The following is a 27792-nucleotide window of genomic DNA, read 5'->3' as shown; positions in this document are numbered from 1 at the left end:
GCGCACGCCTTTAATCCCAGCACTCGGGAGGCAGAGCCAGGCGGATCTCTGTGAGTTCAAGGCCAGCCTGGTCTCCAAAGCGAGTTCCAGGAAAGGCACAAAGCTACACCGAGAAACCCTGTCTCGAAAAACCAAAAAAAAAAAAAAAAAGAATTTGTTATTGATCTCTTCTGATTTGTACTTTCTGTGGTTGAATCTTTTGTAAACCTATCTTATATCCTAAGTAATTAATAGAATCTGGTCAGTATATACAGATCATCCTATGTGATGCTACATTAAATGATGAGTCTGCTTGCTGTGACCTCAGATTACAGTCAAGATCTCTTGACACACCCACAATTTGTGAATGGGAATTTGGAAGATGGAGGAAAAATTGAGCTGGATTCTGCATGGAGGCTGAAGTCTGACAGAGAGAAGGGAAGCATGGTGAGGAAATAATGAAGCAATTGGAAACACCAGGAACTTACCAAAAGCATATTTTAGAGAAAGAAATGATCATGAGAATATAATCTTCTTTCAATAAAAGCCTCAGAAATCTGGCAAGGGTATTAATCTCCTGAGGGCAATGTTTTGTTTTTTAATAAACTGACAGAAAGAAGAAAGGCAGGAGGCTGAAGATTTAAGGATGCATCTCCAAAACTCTGTCAAAATACAATTCAGGAAATTATGCTAAAACAGGACAGCAAATATGTCCTCAACCTCATGGTTGAAAAGAGACAAGGAACAAATAACTATGGCCATACTATATGAAGAGATTTTTTATAATAAAATAATATAGTTATGGATCCTGAAAATTTACTTTCAGCCTCAATATTTTGATTTGTTCATCAGAGGGATAAAACAAGAATAACTTTACATTTTTACTTTACATACTATCTTTGCATTTCCAAAGAGAATACTTGCTATATAGTTTGCATACAATAAATCATATCTATTTGGATCCAAGTCTATCTTCTCTACTACATCTAACCCATCTCTACATGTAGAAGAAACTATTCCTCTCTCACTCCAAAAGAATTTGCCAAGACCCACAGAAATATTTTCCCTTGTATTTGCAATTGTCTAGGCCTGACTGATAAGCACATTTTTTCTTATATACTGCTATATAAAGAAGTGAGGGGAGGGAAGAGGAGTGGGGAGGAGGGAGAAGGGAAGAGAAGGAAAAAAAGAAACGAAGAGAATGAATTATAGATCAGTAGCAAGAGACTAGGCAAGGATATTTAAATCAAGATCATTTGAAACACTGAGGCGTTCACCATTAACGTTATGAGATATAAGAAGACACTAAAGGTGGCAGGCTGAACAGAGAGACAACATGATCATTTTGTCTGTATCTGGAGAGTAAGTGAAGTTTCTGTTAAAGCATTCAGGATTCTATTGCAGTACTCTGGGTAAGAAATGAAGGTCATGTGCCCTAAAGGAGACTGTCAAATACATGTCAGTGAAGTGAAAAGAAAATTAACATTCAAGAATGAAGTGACCAACAGTATTATACGCAAAGAATATAAGGACAAGAACTGGGAAGATGGCTCAGCTCCCAAAGTGTTTGCTGAGTGAGCAGGAGAACCTGAGTTCAGATCGAAATCAAAAGCTGGGAGGGGAGGCAAGCACTGCAATCCTAGCACTGGGAAGGTAGAACAGAAGAGTCCCCGGGCTTGCTGGCCAGTTAGTATTGCCAAATTGGTGAGCTCCAGGGTCAGGGAACAACCCTGTCACAAAAAAATAAGGTGGAGAACAAAAGAGGACAATGCCTGGCATCAACCTCTAGACTTCGCGTGCACTCATGCATTCACATACATACACATATACAGGTGTGTGATCACACACATACTCACACATACACTGCATCAAAATTAAAAGAAAGAAAACAAGGACCAAAAGGAGTTCATAGATTCAAGGAGAAAAAAAGGAAGAGGTTATGGTAACAATTGGTGAGATGGTTTTAATGGAAGCAGTTTTGTGGGAGACAGGTTGACAGCATCCCAGAATGCAGTACACATTGACTAAGAATCCAAGGAATACTGGTGAAAAAGCAAATACATTTTGACTCTAGTTTTTCTGATCTAGCCCAGGCACATCAGACTTGAGTTCTTGAGATTCTTCCAAATCAAAATGGACTCATACCAGGGTTACCCACAAGTAAAGAGGGCAGAGATGTAGCTAAAAACAGTAATAGTTGTGAACTAGGAGGAAAAGCCCAGGATTTACCTCAGCTGAAGTACTCACTACAAAGTGAAATTGTTTCACCTCTCCTTCCTGTCTCCCCCTCAAATTGCTCACTCCCTAAAGGGTCCTTCACACCACTGCCAGGGGAATCTGTGTAGTTCATATTTACTGCATCTTCTTCCTCTGACAAACTCTTCAGACTCACCACTGCCTTTGGTTAAAAAGACAGTCTCATCCCCTAAAGGTGAAACTTGAAGCACTTCATAATCCGAAGCCATCTGCACGTGCACACTCGGCCACCTGTGGCTCTGTAGCATGCTATGCTCTCACCACTTCCCTGGTTACACACTTTTCTGTTTGTCCTAGATACTTCAGATATAAATCTAATAAAAAAACTGCATCACGCTAGATAGCAACCAGCATGTATCTACCTCTGCCACAAAACTCGGTCTGTGGTTCACAAAATAGGCACTTGATAAATCTTTGCTGATTCTTTTGTCAAATGAAAATTTGTGCCCAAATGTTTTCAAGCATTCTTAGGAGGTAATCATGGTAAATACTGAATGTTTTCATTAGAAAAATGCTTCTTTAGGAAATCAAATTTAATAACACGATTAGTAATTGTACAATTCATGTTCGTGCATATGTGATGTTTGGAAAACTACTCAGGAAAACAGCTTCTCTAGCTAGAGCATCTGCTGCCCACTAGAAACGGATGCACACAATGAACATCAGAGGAATGTGGAATTCCACAGCTGACTGTGGAAGGCACTCCTGTGCTGAGCTCTCTCAGAGAAGAACGCTGGAGTGAAATCCATTCCATAGCCAGCCAGTCATAACTATGATAGCTAAATTACACCAAAGTGCAGATCATGTGTCACACTGAACTACATACTTTCCACATATTAAGTTATGATCTTCCTCTGACCTTTGCCTCTAGTACTATCCAATTTTATATGTGAAAAGACTATGGATTAAAAGACTGGATAATCTTCCTGATCTTTCTGATATTAGCAATTGATAGCAAGTGCTATAAGCACAGTGCCAACAACCTAAATAAATGTGTGAACCCAGAGAAAAAATGGGTGTCCAAACAATGAAACCCACAACATCAGAATTAACATTTTCCTAATTGTCTACAGAACATAGGACTATGTCAAATGATCAGCTATCACCAGCTCTTAAATAATTATCATATGGATTATATTTTAATAATATCTGATATGATTTAGAACAGAACTTTAAAAATAAGAATGCCCAGCCAGGCAGTGGTGGCATACTCCTTTAATCCCAGCACTTGGGAGGCAGAGGCAGGCTGATCTCTGTGATTTCTAGGTCAGCCTGGTCTACAGAGCGCATTCCAGGACATGCTCCAAAGCTACACAGAGAAACCCTGTCTCAAAAACAAAACAAAACAAACAAACAAAAATAATGCCCAAATTTTATAAAGATCTTAAAATAGTTCTGAAACATTATAAATGAACAAGTATGTCATCTAAGAAGGGATACATATGCCAGAAAGTACATAGAAAAAAGTATTCAACATCATTAATCCTTTGAAAAATGTAATTAAAATATAAAATACTACTATATACCTAGTGAAGTCATAATTCTAACACCAAATATTAGCAAAAATGTATACAAACTGCATTCCTCAAACATACATAATACATGTAGTTGTTTATCTCAGACAGAAACTTATAGTCATACAGAGACTTGAATATTTATAAAGTATATTCATAGTTCATAGACGTTTTATTGTCAATAGAAAAGTAGTGAAGAGAACCCAAATGGCCATCAATAAATGAATGGTAAAATTTTTAGAAATCTATGTATACCAACAGGAGAAAAACAGAATGAACTACTATTGATACATGGAAAAAATGCAACAATATGGGTAGATTTAAGGGTCTTTTGTTTAGTGAGAAAAGTCAATCTCAATAGATTACAGGCAATATATTGGAGGATTTATTAAGGCAACAAGGGGGTTTATTTTATGGGGCAACTTATAGCTTGTAAAGGGGTTGGTTACAGGATCTGGGAGAGGTGAGGTGCAGTCCAGCTGGGTTCTCTGGAGAACTCCGCTTGGTCTACCATCCAGCATCCAGGATCACCAGGAACCAAGAGAGCCGGCACATCCACATCTTGAGTCTTAAGAGCTCCAGTCTCCACTCCACCTCAGGGCAGGTCATAGGTAGGCATGACAGTTACCACTAAGCCTCACTGAGGGTAGTACTTCCAGGTCAAAGCTGGAACAGCTACCCACTACAACAATATATGATTGTTATTCTTATATAACATTTTATTTATATTGTTTTTATTACAAAATCATAATTGCATGCATTTATAAGTAATTATATGACATTTTATATGTCTAAAATATAGATTTATCAGATCAAGCTAATTAACATCTCCAAAACATTGCTACCACTTCTACAGTGACACATTCAGCATTCACTCTTTTTTTCTCAAAATATGCATTATTGCTTATAAACATGCATCTGTGTTATAAACCTCAAAATCTATTTCTCCTGTGTATCTGAAAATTGTGTCCCTTTGATCAATTCTCCATTCCCTTCATCACCAAACATTAATCTCTACTGGATATCACTCTACTCTCTACTTCTATAATTTCACTCTCTTGGCAACAAATGTGACAAAAGACCAACAGGGTAGAATAAAAATAAAAATCTGGAAACTCAGGAAACAATTAACAAAGGGCAGAGACAAGCCATAACATAGAAGAGAGTTCTTTCTTAATAAAAGAGTTCTGTACCTGAATTGTGGTGATGCATGACTCCATACATGGGATAAAACTACATATACATATACACTTACAAATGAAAGTTAAAATGGTGGAATCTAAAGTCTAGATAATAGGAGTATATAAGTGTCAATGTCCTAGACCATGGTGTACCTCACTTGGTAAAGTGTTTACTAAATGCTCAAGGGCTGAATGTGATCCTCAGTAAAGAATAGCACTATGAGTTTCTCTTATCAAACACTACAAAACTTGTGTTTAGGACAAGGAATTACAATCTTACCTACCCCATCTCGTAAGACTTTTATACAAATGTTTTAATCCTCTCTACCCAGTAAAAATTTGGTTATCCAAAGGCCCACTGCTCTATCATAGGAATTTGAAGGCCTGGAATAGTGATCCTTTTCTCCTTGGAGGAGGGACACTTCCCCTTCCTCCTCCATTTCTGGTCTGCCAGTTCTTTTCAACTAGCCAACTGAACAGACTGTGAGGTCAGATCCCAGCCAAAGGGGAAAGATACAGTCACCACTTTCCTCAGAATAAAAACAAAATGTACTTCATGTCTCCACGTGTTTGCTCTTCCCCCTTGATCAAGAGTAAAATTTGCCTTGTCCAGACACTTCAACTGAGCGATAGTCTCTTTCCTTACAACAATGAACCTATTTCTATCAATACTGCCAAAAATATATAAATAACAATTTCCTAGGTCTCATATTATACTACAGGTTACATGATACTGTCATTGCTGGAGGCTTGCAAAAGGTTACATAGAACTCTGATTTCTTTCTTTTCCTACAATTTACTAAAAATTATTTAAAATAAAATTTAAAAATAAAACAGTCTAAGTATAAGAACCTGACATGGAACCTATATCTGCCTGATTCTTTTTGTTTGTTTGTTTGTTTGTTTGTTTTTTCAAGACAGGGTTTCTCTGTGTAGCTTTGCGCCTTTCCTGGATCTCGCTCTGTAGACCAGGCTGGCCTCAAACTCACAGAGATCCGCCTGCCTCTGCCTCCCAAGTACTGGGATTAAAGACGTGCACCACCACTGCCCGGCTATCTGCCTGATTCTTAATGTGTGCTATTTCCCTGCCAGCTAACATTATACCTATTACAACTTCTTTTGTTAAAACACACACATAAGTGCAACTTCCTAGAAGGAAGAATAAAGAAGAAGCTTCTCTCGGGTAACATGCAAGGGAATTTCAACAAATACTTGATTAAGCTCTTTAAAATATCGAATCCACAGGGCGGTGGTGGCGCACGCCTTTAATCCCAGCACTCCGGAGGCAGAGGCAGGTGGATCTCTGTGAGTTCGAGGCCAGCCTGGGCTACCAAGTGAGTTCCAGGAAAGGCGCAAAGCTACACAGAGAAACCCTGTCAACCCTGTCTCGAAAAACCAAAAAAAAAAAAAAAAAAAAAAAAAAATATCGAATCCTCCCATTCAGAACTATAAAGATCACTGGTTTCAATATACTAATGTGGTCATGAAAGAACTTTGGCTGTCTGGCAGAAAGCGATGGCAGGGTGGCTTTGCCACATTGACTCAAGTGCTACCTCTTGCTGGAGGTGGCTCTGGAATTTCCTGTCATGTTCCTTGTATACCTGAAAGCTAACAGCTGTGCCTCTCTTTTCATACCAGGCCAACAAACGGCACAGCAGAGAGCTGTAAATAGAGCTGTTACCTGTACAATTGGTATTTCTTTCCCATCCACCCAGGAAATACCTGAGGAGCCAGTCCAGTGAACACAGCCAAATCACAATCATCACAGCCAGAGAGGTAGAAGGGTATAAAAGTTGATTCTTATCTTCAGATTAACTCATCATAATCATGTACACTATGCAACGTAAAACAAAAAAGAAGCAAAATAGTGACTTAAGGAGGTTTTTCTAACAATACTTTATTTTATGTCAATAAAAATTACCCAATAAATATTTTTATTGATTTATTAAATAAATGATTTTTAAAACCAAAGCCAAACTGCTTCACTGTAACAAGTTCCCAGTGCAGAACATGTTATTATAGGTATGATAAATTCAATTATATAAAGTTCAATTTAACACATATACAGTTTGAGTATCTCTTTTTAATGATTTTTTTTAACTTTTACTGATTCTTCATGGATTTCACATCATGCATTCTGACTCAACTTTTCTCCCCATCCCCTCGAATCTGCTATGTGCCTTGTAACCTCCCCCCAAAACAAAACAAAATGTAAAAGAAAAACCAAAACCAAAACAAAACAAAAACAAAAAGGAGGAAAAGAATCTCATTGTGGAAGCCCACTGAGTCACACAGTTTACCTTTAGTTCATTCATTGTCACTTGCAAGTGTTGGCTAGCATTAGTCATTGGTCTGGCTCAATACCTCCGGCTTACTCTGGCTCTCTGTCATTGTCCTGAGTCATGGAGATCCTGCTGTTTTGTATCTATAGGTTCATCCCCTTCATATGTTCCAACAGTTCATAGATACAGTGGATGTTGGGGTAGGCTAACTCATAACCTTGGTTCTGGGCCTGGGTGGTAGCTGGGTAGGACAGCCCACCAGCTCTCTCTCTCTCATCCTCACCACCAGGGTGAGCTCTCTCCAGCCCTGCCTTGGCTAGCTCACCCAATGCAGCCTGCAGCAAGGAGCAGGGCCAGTTTTCCTGCTCTCAGATCCTCAGATGTGGCTCACCCACACTTACACCACCAGGTCCATCTCTACTGTTTTGCCCAGGCAAGGTGCAGGACCCTCACTCCCAATTGCTGTAGGGAGTATAGGAGGGGTGTGGAGAGACGGAGTCAACTTTCCTGGCTCACACACTTAGGGCTGGCTCACCTGCGCTCCTGACAACAGAGTCAGCTCTAGTGTGTGCAAAGCACACTCTTCTGTGTGCTGCAGGGGGTGAGGGTCAGGGCCAGCTCTCTTACCTGTTGTATGTATAACGGGGCAGGGGAGAAAGGGCATCTTTCCCTCACCTATGCCACCACATGGCAGATAACAGAGAAGCAGGGAGGGTCAGCTCTCTTTCTCTCACACCCTCAGGTTAAGCTCACCTAAGTCCCTGACCACAGGGTCAGCAGTAGAGTGCTGCCCAGATGAGGTGCAAGCCTATGGTGAAGGGTGGGAGCATCTGTCACTGAGTCTGAAGGGCCAGCTCTCCTGCTACAGTATACAGCAAGGGCAGGGCCAGCAATCCCAGGGCCAGTGAAGAGTGGGGCTACCTCAGCATAGCATGCTTCCAATGACCCTCTGTGATAACACAGGCCATGGGCATCATCACAGACCCCAGCTGCAGCAGGATCATGGACCCAGACATGGCCCTAGGCAGTACCTCAGGCCCTGATGCCACCATGGCCCCAAGTGGCAGCACAGGCCACCCAGATTAGTATGGCCTCGACAGCAGCATGATCTTCAGACACCAACATGGTCTCAGGTGGCTGACCAGACCATCATCATCCACACAGCTCCCCAGTGGTAACAGGAGCCACAGATATCAAATGAGACCCTGGCTGCTGTAGGGCTATGGACCCAGACATGGCCCTCGGCAGCAGCCCTGGTCCAGATGATACCTTGGCCCCAGGTGATGGTTGTGGCCACTCAAATTGGCAATGCCCTAGTGGCAGCATAGCACATGAACACCAACATGGTAACAGGTTGTGGCCTAGACACTGGGCATCCGTGTGGCCTTTAGTGGCAACATGGGCCATCAATACAGACCCTGGTTGTGGCAGGCCCCAGACCCAGACATGGTCCTAGACAGCAGCCTGGACCCAGTTGTCCCCATGGCCTCAGGTGGCAGCACAGGCCACCCAGATCTGCACAGTCCCACAGTATTGTGGCCCTTGGACACCAACATGGCCCCAAGTGGCAGTCCCGAACATCTCTTAAAATCATAAGGTCAAGACATTGCTTTGGGTAGTGAAAGAATAAATAAAAAGGGTACTGTTATGTGCTACATGGAGAAGAACAAACACAGTTAACAGAATCCAAGAAAAGTTATTGTTACTCTCAAGTGAACAAGGTAAATTCAATGTTATGTTAACAAGGAGAAAAAGAAGAACTAGAATCATTGACTAAAAATTTCAAAAACATACTGGAATGTTGGTACATTTATAAAAACTTTTTTTTTTCCTTTGGTTTTTCGAGACAGGGTTTCTCTGTGTAGCTTTGCGCCTTTCCTGGAGCTCACTTGGTAGACCAGGCTGGCCTCGAACTCACAGAGATCCGCCTGCCTCTGCCTCCCGAGTGCTGGGATTAAAGGCGTGTGCCACCACCGCCCGGCACATTTATAAAAACTTTTAAATCTTAAATATTTTATAATTAAAGTTCATACATTTATAGAATTCTGGCATAGTAAATCATTACTCACTCACTAACCACAGGGATATCTAACCCAAATTCTGTACCAGTGTTCATGAGATACTTTCCAAGACCCCAACTGCTCCATAGGCCTTGGCCGTATAAACCAAAGGAAAACTGCTTGAAACTGAGGGTCACAAAAAACAAACTATGAGGTCTACATATAAGGAAGATCTGAGCCTGTGAGGTGATGGATAAAAATCAGACCAAAAAAAGGCAGCTAGGTTGGGTAGAGATTAAACAATCCACACTCCTTTTGGAATAGGAAATGACATCTCAAAAAGGCAAGAGAAGCATCAGAGGAGAAAGGAAGCAAAGAGGCATTAGAAGAAAAAGAAAACTGAGCCGGGTTATGGCAAAGCTTGTACTTTACGAAGCAACTGACACCAAACTCTGAAGGAAGAGCAAGCTCACAAGACTTCCAGCCTTCATGCCAGACCCCAAGAACCCTGCCATGTGCTGAATAAGGGTCTTCCAGTTCTTACTCTGTTCACCTCCGAGGCTTTTCCTACCACCCTGTGTGAATTTACGTCACCCGAGAGATAACCTTGAGACAACATGGAACTTACCTGAACCCTGCACTTCTGGAAAACAATGTCAGTCAAGAAGTCCCACCCACTCTTTTGAGTTCTGAGAGACTGCTAACTGTAAATCAACATTCTTCATCTTGGCTTACAGAAAACTCACAGGTGACATCTTGTAGCCTCTGCTAAGGCTGACAGAGATAGTCCAAATTCCTATTCTGTTGTCTTATACCTGAACTTTCTGTCTCCATTTACCCAGGTTAAGTCTGCCTCATGGACTTCACCAAACTTAAGTCCATCCATCCTCTCTCCTTGTCCTAAACCCCTGAATTTTGAACCACTGTGATTATTGAAAAAGCACCACTCTCTAATGGCTCCTTCAGAAGGAGCCACCTGTCTAATCCCATCATTCCATTCCCCAAAACTTTCTGTACTTTTTTTTTTTTTTTTACATCTTCCTGTAAAAGAAAGCCCTTTTTAGACACTTATAGATCTTCTGGGTCAAATAGTTCTTCCTACTTCAATTCTCTTCAGTTCTCCGGGGCCACCATCCTCTTCCATTCAAGAGCCCGAGATTAAAGACTGCCTTTACCTAAGTCTAGACATGCTTTCATTTGATACTTTCAACCTACAAAGGGGGTTTAACTTTCTAAAGCACAAATCATAATTCTTTCTTATTAATATTTATCCTTATAGAATCACAATTGTTACATCCTTTTGATATATAACGCAAGAAAACATATGAGACAAGAACAATATAAATAGCATGCTGTCATATTTCCTTCAATATTCAAAGAAGAAAATTATACACTGAAATATGCAAGTAAAATGCATTTTATAATAAAAATGAAAACTTACAAACAAGTGAGGATTTGAAGTCAGATAATTTCTCCACATTTCTCTTTTGGCTGATATAATCTAATTGTATCTTTAGAACTTATTCAAAAGAAAGAAAAAGCTAGCTGAATTACTATTTCTCATTAACTCAAACATGAAACCAGTATTCATATAACTACTAAAATTCTGAAGAACTCTTTAAAATAGTTTGTTACTTCTCCAGTAGTGCAAGACTCTTAATCGGATATATAAAACAAATCCTCAATGTTTTTAAGCACGAAGAAAAAGATTTAAGGCATTTCTATACCCATACAGTATAGAAAATGTTTTGAAGTCATAAAGGCATAGCAAAGTAAATACAGAAAAGTGAACCACTCACCCGCATTGACTATTGCATCCACCTCTAGCAATGTGATGTCACCTCTGTAGAGAGAAACCTTTTCACTCAAACTTTTCTTCATTTGTGGTGTTTCCTGAGTATTTTCTTCTATAATAAAAAGAGATACACATTATCAGTAATAGTCCCAATTTAATCAACATCTTTTTGTGTACATGCATGTGTGCGCTCATGCTAAGGGGGTGCATTACCGTTCCGTGGTGCGAGTGTGGAGGTCACAGGACCACCTTAAGTGTCTGTTCTCACCTTCACCTTGTTTTGAAACAGGGTCCTACTACCACTGCATGTGCCAAGGTGGACCTCAACTTCTGGAGATCCTCCTATGGCTGCTCCCATCTTCCCATGGGAGCACTGGGCTCACAGCAACTCAAACACATCCGGCTATTTTATGTGGGTTCTGAGGATTCAAACTCAGGGCCTCATGTTTGAATGACATGAGCTTTTACTCACTAAGCCATCTCTCCCAGCACTAACCAACTGCTTTCTAATCAGGACAACTATAAGAGCCAATATGAATCACAGAATTACAAACAAAAAATTTCAAATATGTTTAAGTACCAGGTGTGTGGTTTGTTCTCTATTTATATTCTATTTTCAATATAAATGCACTGGCTAGACCAGTGGTCAGTTGGGATTTTTGAGCAACAAAGGGCAATGTCTTTGGTCATTAAAAAAAATTAACATTATCAATTTTATTATGATAATATCATTTGAAAATGAAATTGCATTCTATTATATTCATAAGGCAACTACAGAAAGAAAACATTTTTCACAGTGAAGGATCATTGCCACTTTTTCCAGTTATTTAAAAGAACCCTTCAAAACATTTATTTAACCATATAGGTTCAACTCTTTGCTATATTTAAAAAGATGTCCCTCATGATAGGGCACCTCAAGGAGAAGATCTGAATTTGTGAAAACGCTCTTTTCTTTCCACATTGTATTTAACCTTTTCCCCTACAAGACAATATTACTAGGCAAAAGAATAGCTCCATCCAACACACAGAGCCAGCAAGTTGTTCTAAAACCTGACACATTGTTACATACTTATACTTATTTGAATTGCCATTTTAAGACAAAGTAAACCCATTTAACATGAATGTCTTAAAATACATAAAGATTATGCATAAAAGTACTCTTATCATATTCTAAGAAAAACATTTATAAATTTAAACTTAAGTATTTATGAAATATGCACATCCTTTATGAAGAACTATAATGCTATCCTGTAGAGGTATTTGCTCCACCCATGACCTTGGGCTATTCAGCCCAAAGGGGGCAGTGCTTCCTGCCACTGTATGTGACCTCTTATAAGGAGTTGGAGAAGGGTCACAAGCCCCTTCTCCCTACTCCTGCCTTTGAGGTGGATCCACTCCTGGTCAGATCAGAGGACAACTTCAGCTGTCTACTCCCTTTTGTATTCATGAGTGTATTTCCTCAATTTATATCTTAATAAATTCTGTTACCCATTTAATAGACTCACATGGATTGATCACAATACTATCCACTCACTAAAACACTCTCAGATGAGCATGTAATTTTAAAGTATTTGGGAGATAAGAAGTGATAGGTTTTGAAGTACCTAAATTGTCTTTGGGGCTGTCCTAGTTTGGTTTCTCTCTTGCTGTGATAAACACCATGACCAAAACCAACCTGGAAGAGGAAAGGTTTTATTTTCTCTTCCAGTTATAGGCCACCACCAGGAAAAGTCAGGACAAGAACTCAAAGCAGAAACCTGGGAGGGGGCAGGAACTGAAGCAGAGACTATGGAGGAACACTGATTAAGGCTTGCTTTCTCTGAATTGCTCAGCTGCTTTTATTAAACAGCCTGGGGCCCCTGCCCAGGAGTCACACTATTTACAGTGTATTTACAGTAGGCTGGGCCCTCCCACATCAATCAGCAATCAAAAAAAAAAAAAAAAAATACCCCCAAAGACATGCCCATAGGCTAATCTGATGCAGACAATTCAATTGAGATTCCTAATACAGCAAGACCCTGAGTTTTACATCCCATCAGTTACTGCTCTTAGGACTTTTAAATTTAAAAACCCAGCTTTGCTGTTAAAGTTCTCTGGACTACAAAAAAAATTTTTTTGATGATTTCTGCAGACCATCCTAAGTATCAGCATCAGTGAAAATCTATAAATTACAAGACTCCTCACTGAAGCTAAATGTCAGAACTGCAGTGGGTATTAAATTAGCAAGGATTTCACAAAGAAAACAAAATTTATTTGTGTTTGGGAGGTGAAAAATAAACTTATAAGCTATTCGCCACTTTTAAGAAATGGGTCTATAAATTAAGCCCCTATTTTTTCACGGAATATTTTGTATGCACCACTACACTTGTAGTGATGCTGTCAAGTTGCTAGATAATGGCAGGATTTGAGGACATTATGGTTGGACACCTCCTTCATAATCAATGGCGTATCAAACCAATGACTGAAAATGCAGGACTCTAAGTACTGGTCAGAGGAATGGAATGGGGCTTGAGTCCTACTCTAGCTGTTGGAGGAAACGTGACATTTTGAGGTGCACAGAATGGCATTAATAGCCATTTAAACTTGGTTCCAAGAGCCCCAAACTTTACAAGATCACTGTCTATCAAGAGGTTTTTGTGAAGAACAAACAAACAAAAAACAAAACAAAACAAGGATATATATTGTATCATGTTGTGTCCATTCCTCCCCTCACCCTTATAAGAGACAATCCAAACTGACTTGTCAATCACCTGGACAGGAAAATGCTCCCCCAGGAAAAAGTTGTCAATTTTAGAGATTTTAAAGGCTATATTGAAAAAAAAGTATAAAGTCTGCCTAAAATCAAAAACTGGCACAATTCTCTCATGGACAGAATCATAGCTTCTGCCAATTCTTCTGGATCCTTTGACTTCTTCTTCTCCTACCTGTGTCTATTTTACTTCCTTCTTAGTGTTATAGCTAAGACTGCAAGCACTATATTTAATAGGGATGAGAAGAATGGGCATCTTGTTAGTGATGTTAGTGGGACTATTTGGAGTTTTTCTCCATTTTTGCATGATTGCTATCAGTTTGCCATTTACTAAGTGGAGTTAAAGTCTCTCCATTTCTAGTTTCTCCAGGTCTTTCATTATGAAGGGTGTTGGAGTCTGTCTTTCTGCATCTACAGAGATGATCATGTGATTTCTTTTCTGAGTTCACTTCTATGAAAATCATATATATTAACTTCCAAAAGTTATAAATGATTGTATCCAGTATGAAGCCAATTTGATCATGCTGTTTTGATGTGTTATTGCATTCAGTTTGCAAGTATTATATTAAGAAACTTTGCATATATGTTCCAGCCTATAATTTTGTTGTTGTTGTTGTGTCTTTACCTAGTTTTAATATAAGGATAATGACAGTTTCTTAAAAGGTTGGAAATGCTCCTTCAATTCCTATTTCTATGAAATAATTTGTGAAGTATTGCTTTAAAGGCCTGGTAGAATTCTGTGCAAAATACATCTGGCCAGGAACAGTCTTTAGTTGGGAGATTTTTAATTGCTGCATCACCTTCATTGCTTGTTATAGATTTTTTTTTTACTGCATCTTAATTTAATCTTAGTACGTTATATGAATTTATAAAAAAACATTCACTTTAGATTTTCCAATTTAATGGTAAAATTTTGAACTCCTGCCTGAATTTCTTGATATCTGTTGTGATAGTACACGTTCTGTTTCTAATATCATTAATTTGTAGCTTCTCTTTTGTTTTTGCGTTAATTTTACTAAGTTTTTGTTTTTCCAATGTCTTGAGGCACACCATCAAATTATTTGAGAACTCTTATTTTTTTAAGTATTCATTTTACTAATTCTATTATTTGTATGTATGAAGGGTGCCCACAGAGGTCAGAAGAGGGTACTTGGTCTCCTGGAACTAGAGTTGCCGGTGGTTGTAACCTGCTAGAAACCAAAGTCTAGTCCTCTTCAGGAACAGCAAGCACTTGTAACTGTAGAGCCATCTCTCTAGGTACTTGATTGTACTGAAAGCCATAAACTTCCCTCTTAGACTGCCTTCTTTGTATCCTACAAGATTTATATACTGCATTTGCATTTTCATTTAATTCTTGGAATTTTTTTAATTCCTTATTCCTTCAATGATTCATCCATCATTTATCAAGGTGTCATTTAGTCCCATGAGTCTGTACATTTCTATAGTTCCTCTTACTGTTGATTTCTAGCCTTACTCCACTGTGATCAGATAAAATAATAGACATTATTCCAATTTTTCTATATTTGTTGATATTTGATTTGTGTCCTAATATGTGATATACTCTAGAGAAAGTTCTATGGATTTCTGAGAAGAATGTGTATTCTTTAGAGTTTGGGTAGACTTTTCTGTAGATGCCTAATATCATTTGATCCTTGATGTCATTTAATGCTTGTTTGTTTGTTTGGGTTTGTTTGTTGGTTGTTGGGGGGAGGGGTCTGGTTGATCTAATTGGTGACAGTAGAGTATTAAGTCACTATTACTATATATGAATTAATTCATGTCTTGTTATCTAGTAAAATGTGTTTTATGAAACTGGATGAACCTGTGCTCAGTGTGTTTATGTTTAGAATTATATCCACTTGGCAGATTGTTCCTTGATCAGTATGATGTGACCTTCTTTATCTATGCTGATAAAATCTGGGTTGAATTCAATTTTAAGAGATATCAAGATAGCACTGAAAAAATAAAATAAAATAAAATAAAAAAAAAAAAAAAAAAAAAAAAGCCGGGCAGTGGTGGCGCACGCCTTTAATCCCAGCACTCAGGAGGCAGAGCCAGGCGGATCTCTGTGAGTTCGAGGCCAGCCTGGGCTACCAAGTGAGTTCCAGGAAAAGCGCAAAGCTACACAGAGAAACCCTGTCTCGAAAGAAAAAAAAAAAAAAAGATAGCACTGTTCGTGTGCTTTTTGGTCTCATTTCCTTGCAAGACTTGTTTTTGTCCCATCCTTTTACCCTAAGATGCTGTTTTGATGGAAAGAAGTGTATATCTTGGAGACGGTAAAAAGAAAGACTCTGCTTTCTAACACAATCTTCTAGTTTATGTCCTTTGATAAGTGAACTGTTGCTGTGGGATGTTCTGTATGTTAAATGTGTTGCTCTGATTGGTTAATAAATAAAATACTGGGCTGGAGAGATGGCTCAGTGGTTAAGAGCACTGACTGCTCTTCCAGAGGTCCTGAGTTCAATTCCCAGCAACCACATGGTGGCTCACAACCATCTGTAATGAGATCTGGTGTCCTCTGTCATATATGCTGTATACATAATAAATAAATAAAATCTTTAAAAATAAATAAATAAATAAATAAAATACTGATTGGCCGGTAGCCAGGCAGGAAGAATAGGCAGGACAAGGAGAGAGGAGAATTCTGGGAAGTGGAAGGCTGAGACAGAGAGACACTGCCAGCTGCCACCATGACAAGCAAGATGTTAAGATACCGGTAAGCCACGAGCCACATGGCAACATATAGATAAATAGAAATGGATTGATTTAAGATAGAAGAACTAGATAACAAGAAGCCTGCCACGGCCATACAGTTTATAAGAAATATAAGTCTCTGTGTGTTTACTTGGTTGGGTCTGAGCTGCTGCAGGACTGGCGGGTAAAAGATATTTGCCCTGACCATGGGCCAGGCAGGACCAGCAAAACTCTAGCTACAAACTGCAATCATTAATATTCAGAGTTACTATGGAATGGTATTAATTCTTGTCATTTTGTTGTGTTTGATGTTTTCATAGTCGTCTTTTAGTTAGCAAATGTGTTAGCCTCATTTATTTTCCCCTCAGTAGCCTCTTGGATATATTTATTTTTCTCCTCAATCTAAAGTATTTACTCCAACATACTTTGTAGGACTTCCTTGGTGATCATAAATTCCTTTGGCCTGATCTTATCATGGAAAGTTTTTCTTTCTGCTTCAATCAAGACATATCAGTGTACTGGGCATATTAAGCTGGGTTGGCAGTTATCGCCTTTCAGAAGTCTAAGTCCTTCCTAGTTTCAAAGTTTTCACTGAAAAATCAGAAGTGATTCTTATTCCTGCCTTATTATGTGCCCGGGCCTTCTCTCTTGCAGCTTTCAGTTCACACCGATCTGTATATTCAATATCTTAACTATGATACAATATAGAGACTTTCTTTCTTTTCTGATCCCATCTATTTGTATGCTGCTGTGGATATCACTCTATGTAGATGAAACACTGATGGCCAATGACCAGGCAGGAGGTAGGTGGGACAAGGAGAGAGGAGAATTCTGGGAAGCAGAAGGCTGAGGGGAGAGACTGCAGCTACCGCCAGGAGAAGAGCATGTAGAGAAGCTGGTAAGCCACCAGCCACGTGGCAAGGTATAGATTTATAAATATGGGTTAATTTAAGATAAAAGAACAGTTAGCAAGAAGCCTGCCACGGCCATACAGTTTATAAGTGATATAAGCGTCTGAGTGATTATTTTATAAGTGGATTGTGGGACTGCGGGGCTTGGGGAACCTGGAGAGAAGCCCTCCAGCTACAAATGGCGCCCAACGGCTCGAGTTTCCACCTTAAACCTGAGAATATTTAATAACCAATTCTAAACAGAGCCAAAACCAGGCTCCTGCTTCTTGTCTCATACGGGCAGCTAGATGTGACAAAACGCAAGTTTGGACACTGGCGGGTTCCTGGCGGGTGCGTTTGACCAGCAGTATGGCGGAAATGAGGCATCTGCCAGCGTCAAATTAAGCTGTGTGGTAGATTTAGTCTTTACTAGTATTTAAAAAAAAAAAAAAGAGGTTTCTGGGCTACACGCTGCTTTGATAAAAGCTTAGACCCACTATTTCTGAGACTTGATGACTCCCAGAGCTGGCGCAAAACGTACCACTGCCATGTTGGGAAGCTGAAGTGGGCGGAGCCAGCAGCCACAGCGCCGTTTCAGGCTTACAATGGTACAGTTTAAAGCAATAGGCTCAAGGCTCAAGGTAATATAAAACATAAGCCACATAAAGATGGCTACCACACAGAGAATCTGGATTATGTTCTCTTTGATATTCATAACTAAAGAAAAATATTTGATTACAAAAGCTGTTGAGTTATGCCAAAATGTATATTTTAAAGGTACCTTGACTTCAAAATTTAGATATAAGGATATGTTACTTTGGAAAAGAGATTCTGCTTTTGTTTCCACAGAAAGCCAGAGGCTGTGGACTTGTTCCAGATTAAGATACATCAGGTTTCACCAGCCAAGACCCCCTGAAAGGACTCCGATGACACCATGGCCCAGATGATCCAACATCCAGATCGGTTTCAAGGCAACTGGTTCACACAATACAGCCTCACGGACTATCCCATAGGTCTAAAATTTTCTTTGCATCCCCATAAGATACAGCGCCCCCCTCCAGCAGGAAGTAGTAAGAGATGCTACGCCCAAATTCCCAAATATACCAAGCTGGCTTTAGAGGTGGAATTGGCTCACTCCCCCTCTAAACCCAGACATATTGCTTTAAAAAAAAAAATGGTTAAGTGATTCTTATGTCCCAAATCAGAAGAGCCCTCTGGTGTGGGACAGAGAAAAACCAATATTTTTATTTAAAACAGGTTGATTATAAATGTGATCTCTTTATAAAAAAGAAAAGGGGATATGATATATAGGAGGATATGGAGATGATAAGATAAAAGGGTAGATTAATGAACCTACTTTTAAAGAACAACTTGTTTAAAAATGTTTTACATTGGTATAGATTTTAGTTTATGTTTAAAATGTTTTACATTGGTATAAATTTTGGTTCATTGATACAAACTTGAAGTTAATTTTGTTATACTCTCTCTATATATGTATATATTTCTATTCTTGTTTGAGGTGTTATGTTTATATAACTCATTTAAAATTGTAATGGATAATTAAAAATAGATTAATAATTAGTCATCTATGATAATCATATCTGTAGCCATGTTAGTTAAGTCTTCTAGGTATACATAGATATATTTCAGATAGATAGGTAATCTTCAAACACTTCATAGACCTGGAGAATATGGCATTTAAATAACTTAGAATTCTGTTGATGTGAGACACAATTGCTCCTGGCTGCACCAATTGATCCCGAGAGAATGTTGGGCTTCTAAGACATTTCCATTTGGAAGTTTGTCTTTTTGGCACAAAATGGCCTACTGGGCAAAGAACTGCCCTTGCCTTGATGGCTGACAGTACAAATGCAATGCTCTCCTTTCTGGACAAGCGGGACACAAGGAAAGCGACCACTGTACTCTGCCAAGACAGGGTAAGATGGTCTTTCAGAAATCCTGCTTCTGAAAATGGTCTGTCAGATACTCTAGGCCTGTAGCCAATTTGAATGCACCAACAATGCTGAGAAACATTAGGTGACTGTCCAGGCTGCCAGCTGTCTTGGTCTACTTTTGCAAGATTCCCGAAAGTTGCTTGCATCCATCTACCATTTCTCAGGTACCATTATGTTCCTTCTCAGGTCTTTGATGTGGTTAAAGACTAGATAGTCGTAATTTCCTCAGTTATGATAAAAGATAAGTTAGCTATAAAACCTTAAACTCACAAATATAAGATAGATAGGACATCTTCTTTAATATTGTAACTATAATTCTTGCTCGGTAATTGTTTTGTTATATGTAATTTTACCATGTTAAAGTTAAAACCTTCCTTTTTAAAAAAAGAAGAAAGGGGAAGTGCTGTGGATATCACTCTATGTAGATGAAACACTGATGGCCAATGACCAGGCAGGAGGTAGGTGGGACAAGGAGAGAGGAGAATTCTGGGAAGCGGAAGGCTGAGGGAGAGACTGCAGCCACCGCCAGGAGAAGAGCATGTAGAGACGCCGGTAAGCCACCAGCCACGTGGCAAGGTATAGATTTATAAATATGGGTTAATTTAAGATAAAAGAACAGTTAGCAAGAAGCCTGCCACGGCCATACAGTTTATAAGTGATATAAGCGTCTGAGTGATTATTTTATAAGTGGATTGTGGGACTGCGGGGCTTGGGGAACCTGGAGAGAAGCCCTCCAGCTACAGTATGCCTTAATATTTGGATGGAGTTCTCTTTACTTAAATTTTGGACTTATTTTCTATGATTTATTAAAAAGATTTTATGTGCCTTTAGTATGAAATTCTTATTCTATATGCCCATAAGTCATAAATTTTGCTTTTTTATGATGTCCCCAAGTTCTTTAATGTTCCATTCAATTTTTTTATTTATCATTGATCTTGACTGACTGATCCAGTTCTTTTACTTTGTCTTCAAGCTCTGAAATTCTCTATATGATCCTTCTATTGATAAAGTTTCTGCTGAATTTTTTATTTGACCTACTATGTTTTCTTCTCATTTCTATCACATTTCTATAACCACTTCAGTTGTCAGTTTTTCTTCAGTACTTCTTTTTACACAATCTTATTTTCATATCTTCAATTCACTTTCTCATTTCATTCAGCTGTTTGTGTTCTCTTAGAATTCATTTGTGCTTCCTTTGGGTTGTTGGAACATATTTATAATCATTCTTTTTAATCCTGAATCAGGAATTTCACCTAAGTCATTTTCATCAGGGACTATTATTATGAGATTGATCATTTCCGGAGGAAATGAGTTGTCTTGATTTTTCTTGTTACTTGTCTTTTTCTGCCATCTGGGATTAGATTGTTGGTTAAGCATTTTGTTGTGCTTACTTTACTTAGGGTTGCCCCTCTTATTTCTGTAGAAGTATTTTCAGTGCCCAGAAATTTATCAGAAGAGATTAGGTTATAGTACACCAGTGGTAATGCTTTTATCCAACTGATTGGTGTTCCAAGCATCAAACTATTTTCCTAGTCCACCCCATGGACTGAGTACTGTCTGCAGGAAAAAACACTATAAAATGGTTAACTCACTCTGACAACAGGGCAGTAGCTGATACAAAACAAACACTTTTTAAGTACCAATTATTTTACAGAAAAAGGAGACCTCAATAGTATAATATACACTAATCTGTTCATTGTTGGGTATGAGTAGAAAGGAAAAGAAAAAAGAAGGAAGCAATCATGGTGAGATTAGTGATTAGTGTTAGATTGCTAGACAGGAAATAGAGGAGGAAGACACAGGAGATACTAGATGGGGTATGGGGGATATGATAGACAATAGACTAAAAAGAGAGGAGTGAAGATATGCACTCAGATATCACAATCCATACCAGCTTCTGGGCTTTAGGCAAAAAAGTAACAGTAAGAAGGGAAAGTATGTATAAAGAAAAGAAAATGAAAGAAGACAGTAAGACAGAGAAACACTAAAACATGTAAATAGTAGGTAACAGTGCTAGCCTGATACACTGACCATGAGTATTGTAAGGGTAACAAGAGCAAAGTGGAGCTAAATGATGATTAAATCAATGGCCAGTATATTGTTTATTGCATTACAACCAGAGATCTTCTGAACTGTCTTCCTAGACTTGCTCCAATTTCTAGTCTGACTTTATTTTCACCAGTCCTGTTCTTCTCTTAGGGATTCTGCAATTCACTTCTGTGTATTTATATGATATCAGGGCTGACCACATGGTACTGGATAACCAACTAGGGGACTTAACCCTGAGAAAGACTATTTTTCCAACTCTCAGCAGTCCTTACTTGTCTGTTGATGCGTTTATCTAATTATTCTTTATCAATAAAAAAAAATTGGGAGCCAAATATCAGGGTAAGAAGCAGCAGAGAAGCAACCAATGACCTTCAATTTCTTCCGTTTCTCCATCCAAAAGGCCTGAGAAGCTCTCTAAGACCTACCTTACTACTTCCTGTCTCCTTTCTGTCCTCATTCCCCCAAAACATCCATGGTTAATTTTGGTCAGCCACTGCCTAGCTCAGCTACGGCAAGCTCCACTGTCAGAATGTGATCAAAATATCACACAACAGTCTATAGTTCTGGATTTAGGGGTAGGACTCCATGAGATTGTCCCCTCTATGTTAGCATGTCTGTTGGTATTGTACTTGTTTAGGCAGCCATGTTGTTGTGGTATCATGGGTGAAGCTTCTGTCATTTTAGGAGACCCACTCTCACAGAACACATCCTGGTCCTCTCGCTCTTACAGTCTTTCTGGCCCCTCTTCCAGGATGTTCCTTTGGCCTGTGATGTGGGGGATCATGGTGTAGATATATCCAGTGGGGATAGGTACCCTATGATCAGTTGTTTTCTGCACTTTGACCAATTTGAGTTTTCTGTGGTGGTCTCAGTCTGTTACAAAGAGAAGATTCTTTGACGAGGGGGTGAGAGCTACACCTGTCAGTAGGTATAAGGATAAATGTTTAGAATGTATTTAGGAATTATGCTGGTTGATTAAAATGACAGTATAAGTTTATCCTCTAAGAACTATGACCTCACTAGTTTTTTTGGTTTGTTTTCTTAATTATTATTTTTATTTTTATTCCCCTTATTAAGTTTGGGCAATTTAATTTTTAACTTTTTCATTGGTGGAAAATATTCTTTAGTAAATACTTAATTCACGTTTATGTGTATGTGTTTGTGTTCACTGCATGTATTTGTGAGCTCCCTGAAGCCAGAAAAGAGCCTCTGGTCTCCTGGAACTGGAGTTTCAGTTGGTTATAAGCCACCCAAAGTGAGTGCTGTGAACTAGATTCAGGTCCTCTGTGAAAAGCAGCAAGTGTCCTTAATCACTGGGGTCTCTCTAGCTCCAGGAATTCTCTTTTTTCTTTTTTTCCTTTGCCTTTTAAAATTATTTTCATCTTTCTCTTCTCACTTCCCCCAGTAATATTCTTCATTCTTCTATTATTTAATCTTGCTTCTCTATTTCTCCCATTCCCTGCCTCCTTCCTTTATACCATTCAATTAATACCCTAAGTAATTTTTAACACTGTAGTAGGTTTTCCATTTAATTTTAAGACTATTTCTAAATTTCATTTTGATTGATGTTGTTACTATTACAATAACAGTCTTTACTATTGATAGTACTATAGACAGAACCTCCATGATTAAACTGCTCAATAAGAATATCCCCAATAAAGCCAGAAGAGCTATCAAAATCAATATATGTGCAAATCTCAAAACAGAAACATGAAAAATTTAAAGCAACAAAACTCCTCCAAAATAGCATAACCCCTTCAAGTACTAACACCAAAGAGCTGAAAGAGATGAATCACCAGAAGAAGAAATAAAAAAAAAAATCTTCTGGTAAGAATGATCTATGACTATTAAGAGAATTAAATAGCAGGTGAATCCAATCCAGGACTCAAAACTAAAAGTCAGAAAAATATAAGAAATACTGGCAAAATGGATAAAGAAATCAGCAATGTAAATGAAAAGATCAGCAACATGGAAGAAATCATGATTTTTTAAAACAAACTAAAAATGTAAACATTGGAAATGAAAATTTCAATGAATCAAAACACAAGATATAAAGTATGATCAATAGACTTGAACTTGCAGAAGAAATATTATAAAGGATGAAGGACAAATGAACAAAGTCAATGAAACAGTACATTCAAACATCAGAAATGAAAATGGAAGAGAAAAGCAAGAACACAATGTCCAATAAATCCTGGGTATCACAGAGACAGCAAAAATAAAAATCTATGGAATTCAAGGAGTTAAGATTTAACTAACATCATAGAACATCTGTCCAATGAAATTATGGTGGAAAGTTTCCTAAAGCTAGAGATGTAGACAACCAACCACAACAGACATTTAGAAATAGAATATGAAGTTGACATGACTGGAAAAGAGGCCTTCCATGACACATTAAAGTTAAAAGCTACAAGAACAGCAACAGAGATGGCTCAGTAAGTAAAGCCCTTGACATACAAGCACGATGACCTGAGTTGAGATCCCCAGAGCCCACAAAAAAGACAGACACAGTAGCATAAACATCCATAATCTCAGAATCCTTTATAGGGGATGAGAGTAAGAGGCAGGAGAATTTCCAGCTAGCCTGTTATACACAGCAGTAAACAAGAGAGACAATGTCTCAAACAAAATAGAAGGGAAGGATCAACACCAAAGGTTGTCTTTTCACATTCACATGTGGACTATAGCACATGTGCATCTTCATCTGCATACACACATACACACACACACACACACACACACACACACACACACACACACATGTCCTGCTTCTCTACACTTAGTTGTTGTAACTACCCTAAGGTATTTAATGAAATTGAGGTATAGGAAGATTTAAAAACTTACCCTGGTCATGAAACTGACAGAACCAAGAGACATTTGAGTCCAGTAAGTCTGATTCTAGAAGCAATGTGCTTAGTCAATCATGCCTCATGGTCAAGATCAGCCTCATAAGGACATTTTTTAAGGCACAAATTCTATAAATAAAAACACACTCCAGGGATGAGGAGATGTATTAGTGATTCAAGTGCTTTGCCACATAAGTGTAAGGACCAAATTTCAGATCCCCAGAAACTACGGAAATGCTGAATGTAATTCCAGTCTTTAGAAGACCGAGACAAGAGACTCCAAGCAAATTGCCTAGCCAAATTGGCTGTATAGGCAAGTTCTAGGTTCAGTTGAAAGACCTTGCCCCAGTTAGTAAGGTAGAGTGATCAAGGGAAAATTCCCAAGGTCAACCATGAGCCAACACACACACACACACACACACACACACACACACACACACACACAAAAAAAAGTTTTGTACATGATGCCTTTTTAAACTTAATTTACCATGTGTGAACTTGAGAAGAGAACTTAGGCTTAAAAATGTATATTTTATCATATTACTACTATCTGCTAAAAAAATATTTTTAATTGTGACATGACCACATAGTTTGGCTTTTCTTTTAAAGTTTATATATAATACTGGCAACCAATTCAAGTAATTTTTTGCTTAAAAAACCATTTAAAGTCATAAGATTATATTCCAAAGGAAAAAAAATATAATTTTTGCTCTTCTATTAAAATGTCTAAAAATCCCAACCTACAAAAGCAAGGAAACCAATACTGGCCCTTTAATTATATAAAAGAACTAGAAAAATCAGAAAAGTAACAGGATTTTCCTATTTATCATTATTTAACTTTAGAAAAATTTTAATCTGCCAGTTAAGATAAAAAAGCAGATAAGCAAGTTACACACAGAACAAACCTCAGTGACAAGGAGAGTGGGCATGCTAAAGTGCTGCAGAAAAAGAGAGAGATTTATTGTGCTTTTTCCCTTGCTAAAATAGGGATTCCAACCCTAATGTCCACTGGCCTCCGCTGTCTTCTGGGGTGCACCTGACATCTCCTGATTCCTGCACTCCAAGGCAAGAGGAAAGGGTATATGCAAGACAAAGGGGACCTAGAGCTGACCACTTGAGTTCAGTGGCATATAAAACTAACAGAAATTAAGTCATTATCAGAAATACATGTGAGGAGAGATTATTACTAATCTGAAAGCTTGGGCAGAATTCCTTCTCTGTATCCTCTATGCCATCCAGTTAATACTTCACATAGCTTTACTTTGCAAAACGCACTATAGTCAAACATCCCTTCTTATTAGGTGTCCCAGAAGAGAGACAACCAACAAAATAAAAGTATCCACCTGTGTTCAGAAGACAGATGAGGGGGAGTATGGCATTAGAAGAACCAAGACCAGCAGAAAGAGAATGAAACAGATGGGTCAGGTCCTCATGCAAGGCTAACTGGTCAAAACAGGACAGTGTCCAAGGCCTTCTGCTATGTGAAGCCTCAGCAGGGCCCAAGGAGTCCAATTATATTAAAGAAGCAGAGGTTGAGCTGACACAACTGTCCAGAGGCTCTGTTCTTACTTTCTTTGTACAGTACTAATATATGCAACAAATACCATAAATTTCTGGACTTAGACTCTGAGTTTTCTGTGTACTAAGTTAAACATTTAAAGCACTAAAATTGAATTCTTTTATCTCCAGTATACTGCTCCTACTTATGTGAAAGCAGTACTTACTTTTCTTCCAGATTTCCTTAGATATTACGATGATAATTACTTAAGTAGTACAATTACCAATCTTGGTTTCTCTTTATTCACAAATGCTCATTTATTAGTAGTAGTATAATTTATTAACTGAATTGCACTTGGCACTAGGGTAGATGTTATACAACTTAAAACATACAACCACTGTTCACCAAATACCAGCAGAAGAAAAGTCAGTGGCCTATTTAATTGTTAAATAGCATTGGAAAGGAGCTGGAATAGAAACAGATCCATAAGGAAGTTCTCAAAATAACCTTGGCTGAACTAAGGCTGTGGCAATGGAAACAAGAGAGGAGAATGCCAGGGATAATACTCCAGAGACATATCTACAAAGAATAGGAGGAGGAAAGATAGAAAATTGATGGCTAGATTTTCTGGTTTCTGTTCTAGGTGGCTATTGAGAAGCAATGTAGGTGGGAGAGGTTGTATGGAAAGGAATATAATTGTGTCAGTCTTGATTATGTTAGCTCCAAGTTTCCTATAGAATGTTCATATATTTGAATTATCTGCTTAAAAAAAGAGATTTGGGGCTAGATATTTGGTTTTAGGAAATGGTAGGTGGTAGTGACCCTGGGTGAGACCATTAAGGGTAGAACTGAAAGAAAATGGACCAAAGCCATAATGCTGGACACCAACCTGTGGTGGTATTGTGTTCCCCGAAATATTGTGCACCCTAATAAACCTATCTGGGGTCAGAGACAGAACAGCCACAATATTAAACATAGAGGATAGGCAGTGGTAGCACACGCCTTTAATCCTAGCATTCCCAAGGCAGAAATCCATGTGTTCAAGGATACAACCAAGCATGGCGACTCATGCCTTTAATCCTAGAAAGCAAGCCTTTAATCCCAGGGAGTGATGGTAGAAAGCGGAAAGTTATATAAGGCATGAGGACCAGAAACTAGAAGCATTTGGCTGGTTAAGCTTTCAAGCTTTCAAGCAGCAGTTCAGCTGAGATTCAATCTGGATGAGGACTCAGAAGCATCCAGTCTGAGGAAACAGGATCAGCTGAGGAACTGACAAGGTGAGGTAGCTGTGGCTTGTTCTTGCTCGGGTTTGATTTTAATAATAAGAACTTTTAAGATTCCTGCTACACCAACCTTTACACATAAGATGAATGGAAAGTACATGAAAAAGACACAATGAAAGACAAGAAAATGCAACCTAGAAAAAAAAGTGATCAACAGCCTCACATTACAGTCAGGAAACAAAAAGGCAGAGAATGTCCTTCTGGGTATAACCATCATAACATCACCACTGACCATCACAAGAAGGATTTCAATAAAGCCAAATATAGACATGTCTACAGCTGAGCCTACATGTACAACATGACAGAGAAATAAGGTATAAAGAATCTATGTCCTTGATGAATCACATGAAGTGGAACTTCCAATTGACCTCAAATCTTCTTTTATAAAACATGGGATCACTTTATTCTAAGAGCCCAGCCTTACCTACATCCAGCAAATAGATATCTTAATTAGTCAAATAAATTCTTGTTTTGAGATCCATTTAATTATTTCCTATTTTATCATAAAATAATATATGATTTCACTTATAAATCCTTGAATTCAACACTTACTATTTCTTCGGTTTCAATTAATGTAGAATTATTAAGTGACAGGCAGCCTACATACATTAGAAGTAATGCAGACTGCAAAACCATATTGTTTTATTTAAATAGGAGTAAAAAGAGAAAATATAGAAACCTGACTTAAGACATTAAGAAGTGAGGAACTGATCATTGACTGAGATGACTATAGAAAAGATAAGGCCTGAAGATGCCATCAGATTAGAAGGTCCCTGTTTATCTGAATATGGCTGCTCTTTAGATTCTGTATCTTCCTTAAC

At 38.5% G+C, this 27792-nt stretch overlaps 1 protein-coding gene across 1 annotated transcript in view; it reads right to left on the bottom strand.

Annotated features, from left to right (window-relative positions):
- Positions 1-27792, bottom strand: part of Macrod2 (mono-ADP ribosylhydrolase 2) — a 1962999-nt gene that overhangs the window by 1893630 nt on the left and 41577 nt on the right. Inside the window, exon 3 of the mRNA XM_028884439.2 lies at positions 11012-11119. Coding sequence (XP_028740272.1) covers positions 11012-11119 — 108 coding nt within the window. The remainder of the gene's footprint in view (positions 1-11011; positions 11120-27792) is intronic.

Source organism: Peromyscus leucopus, chromosome 4 (assembly GCF_004664715.2).
Source record: "Peromyscus leucopus breed LL Stock chromosome 4, UCI_PerLeu_2.1, whole genome shotgun sequence".
Taxonomy (NCBI): domain Eukaryota; kingdom Metazoa; phylum Chordata; class Mammalia; order Rodentia; family Cricetidae; genus Peromyscus; species Peromyscus leucopus.
Note: the sequence above shows the minus strand (reverse complement) of the source record. Positions and strands in the feature narration are given on the sequence as shown.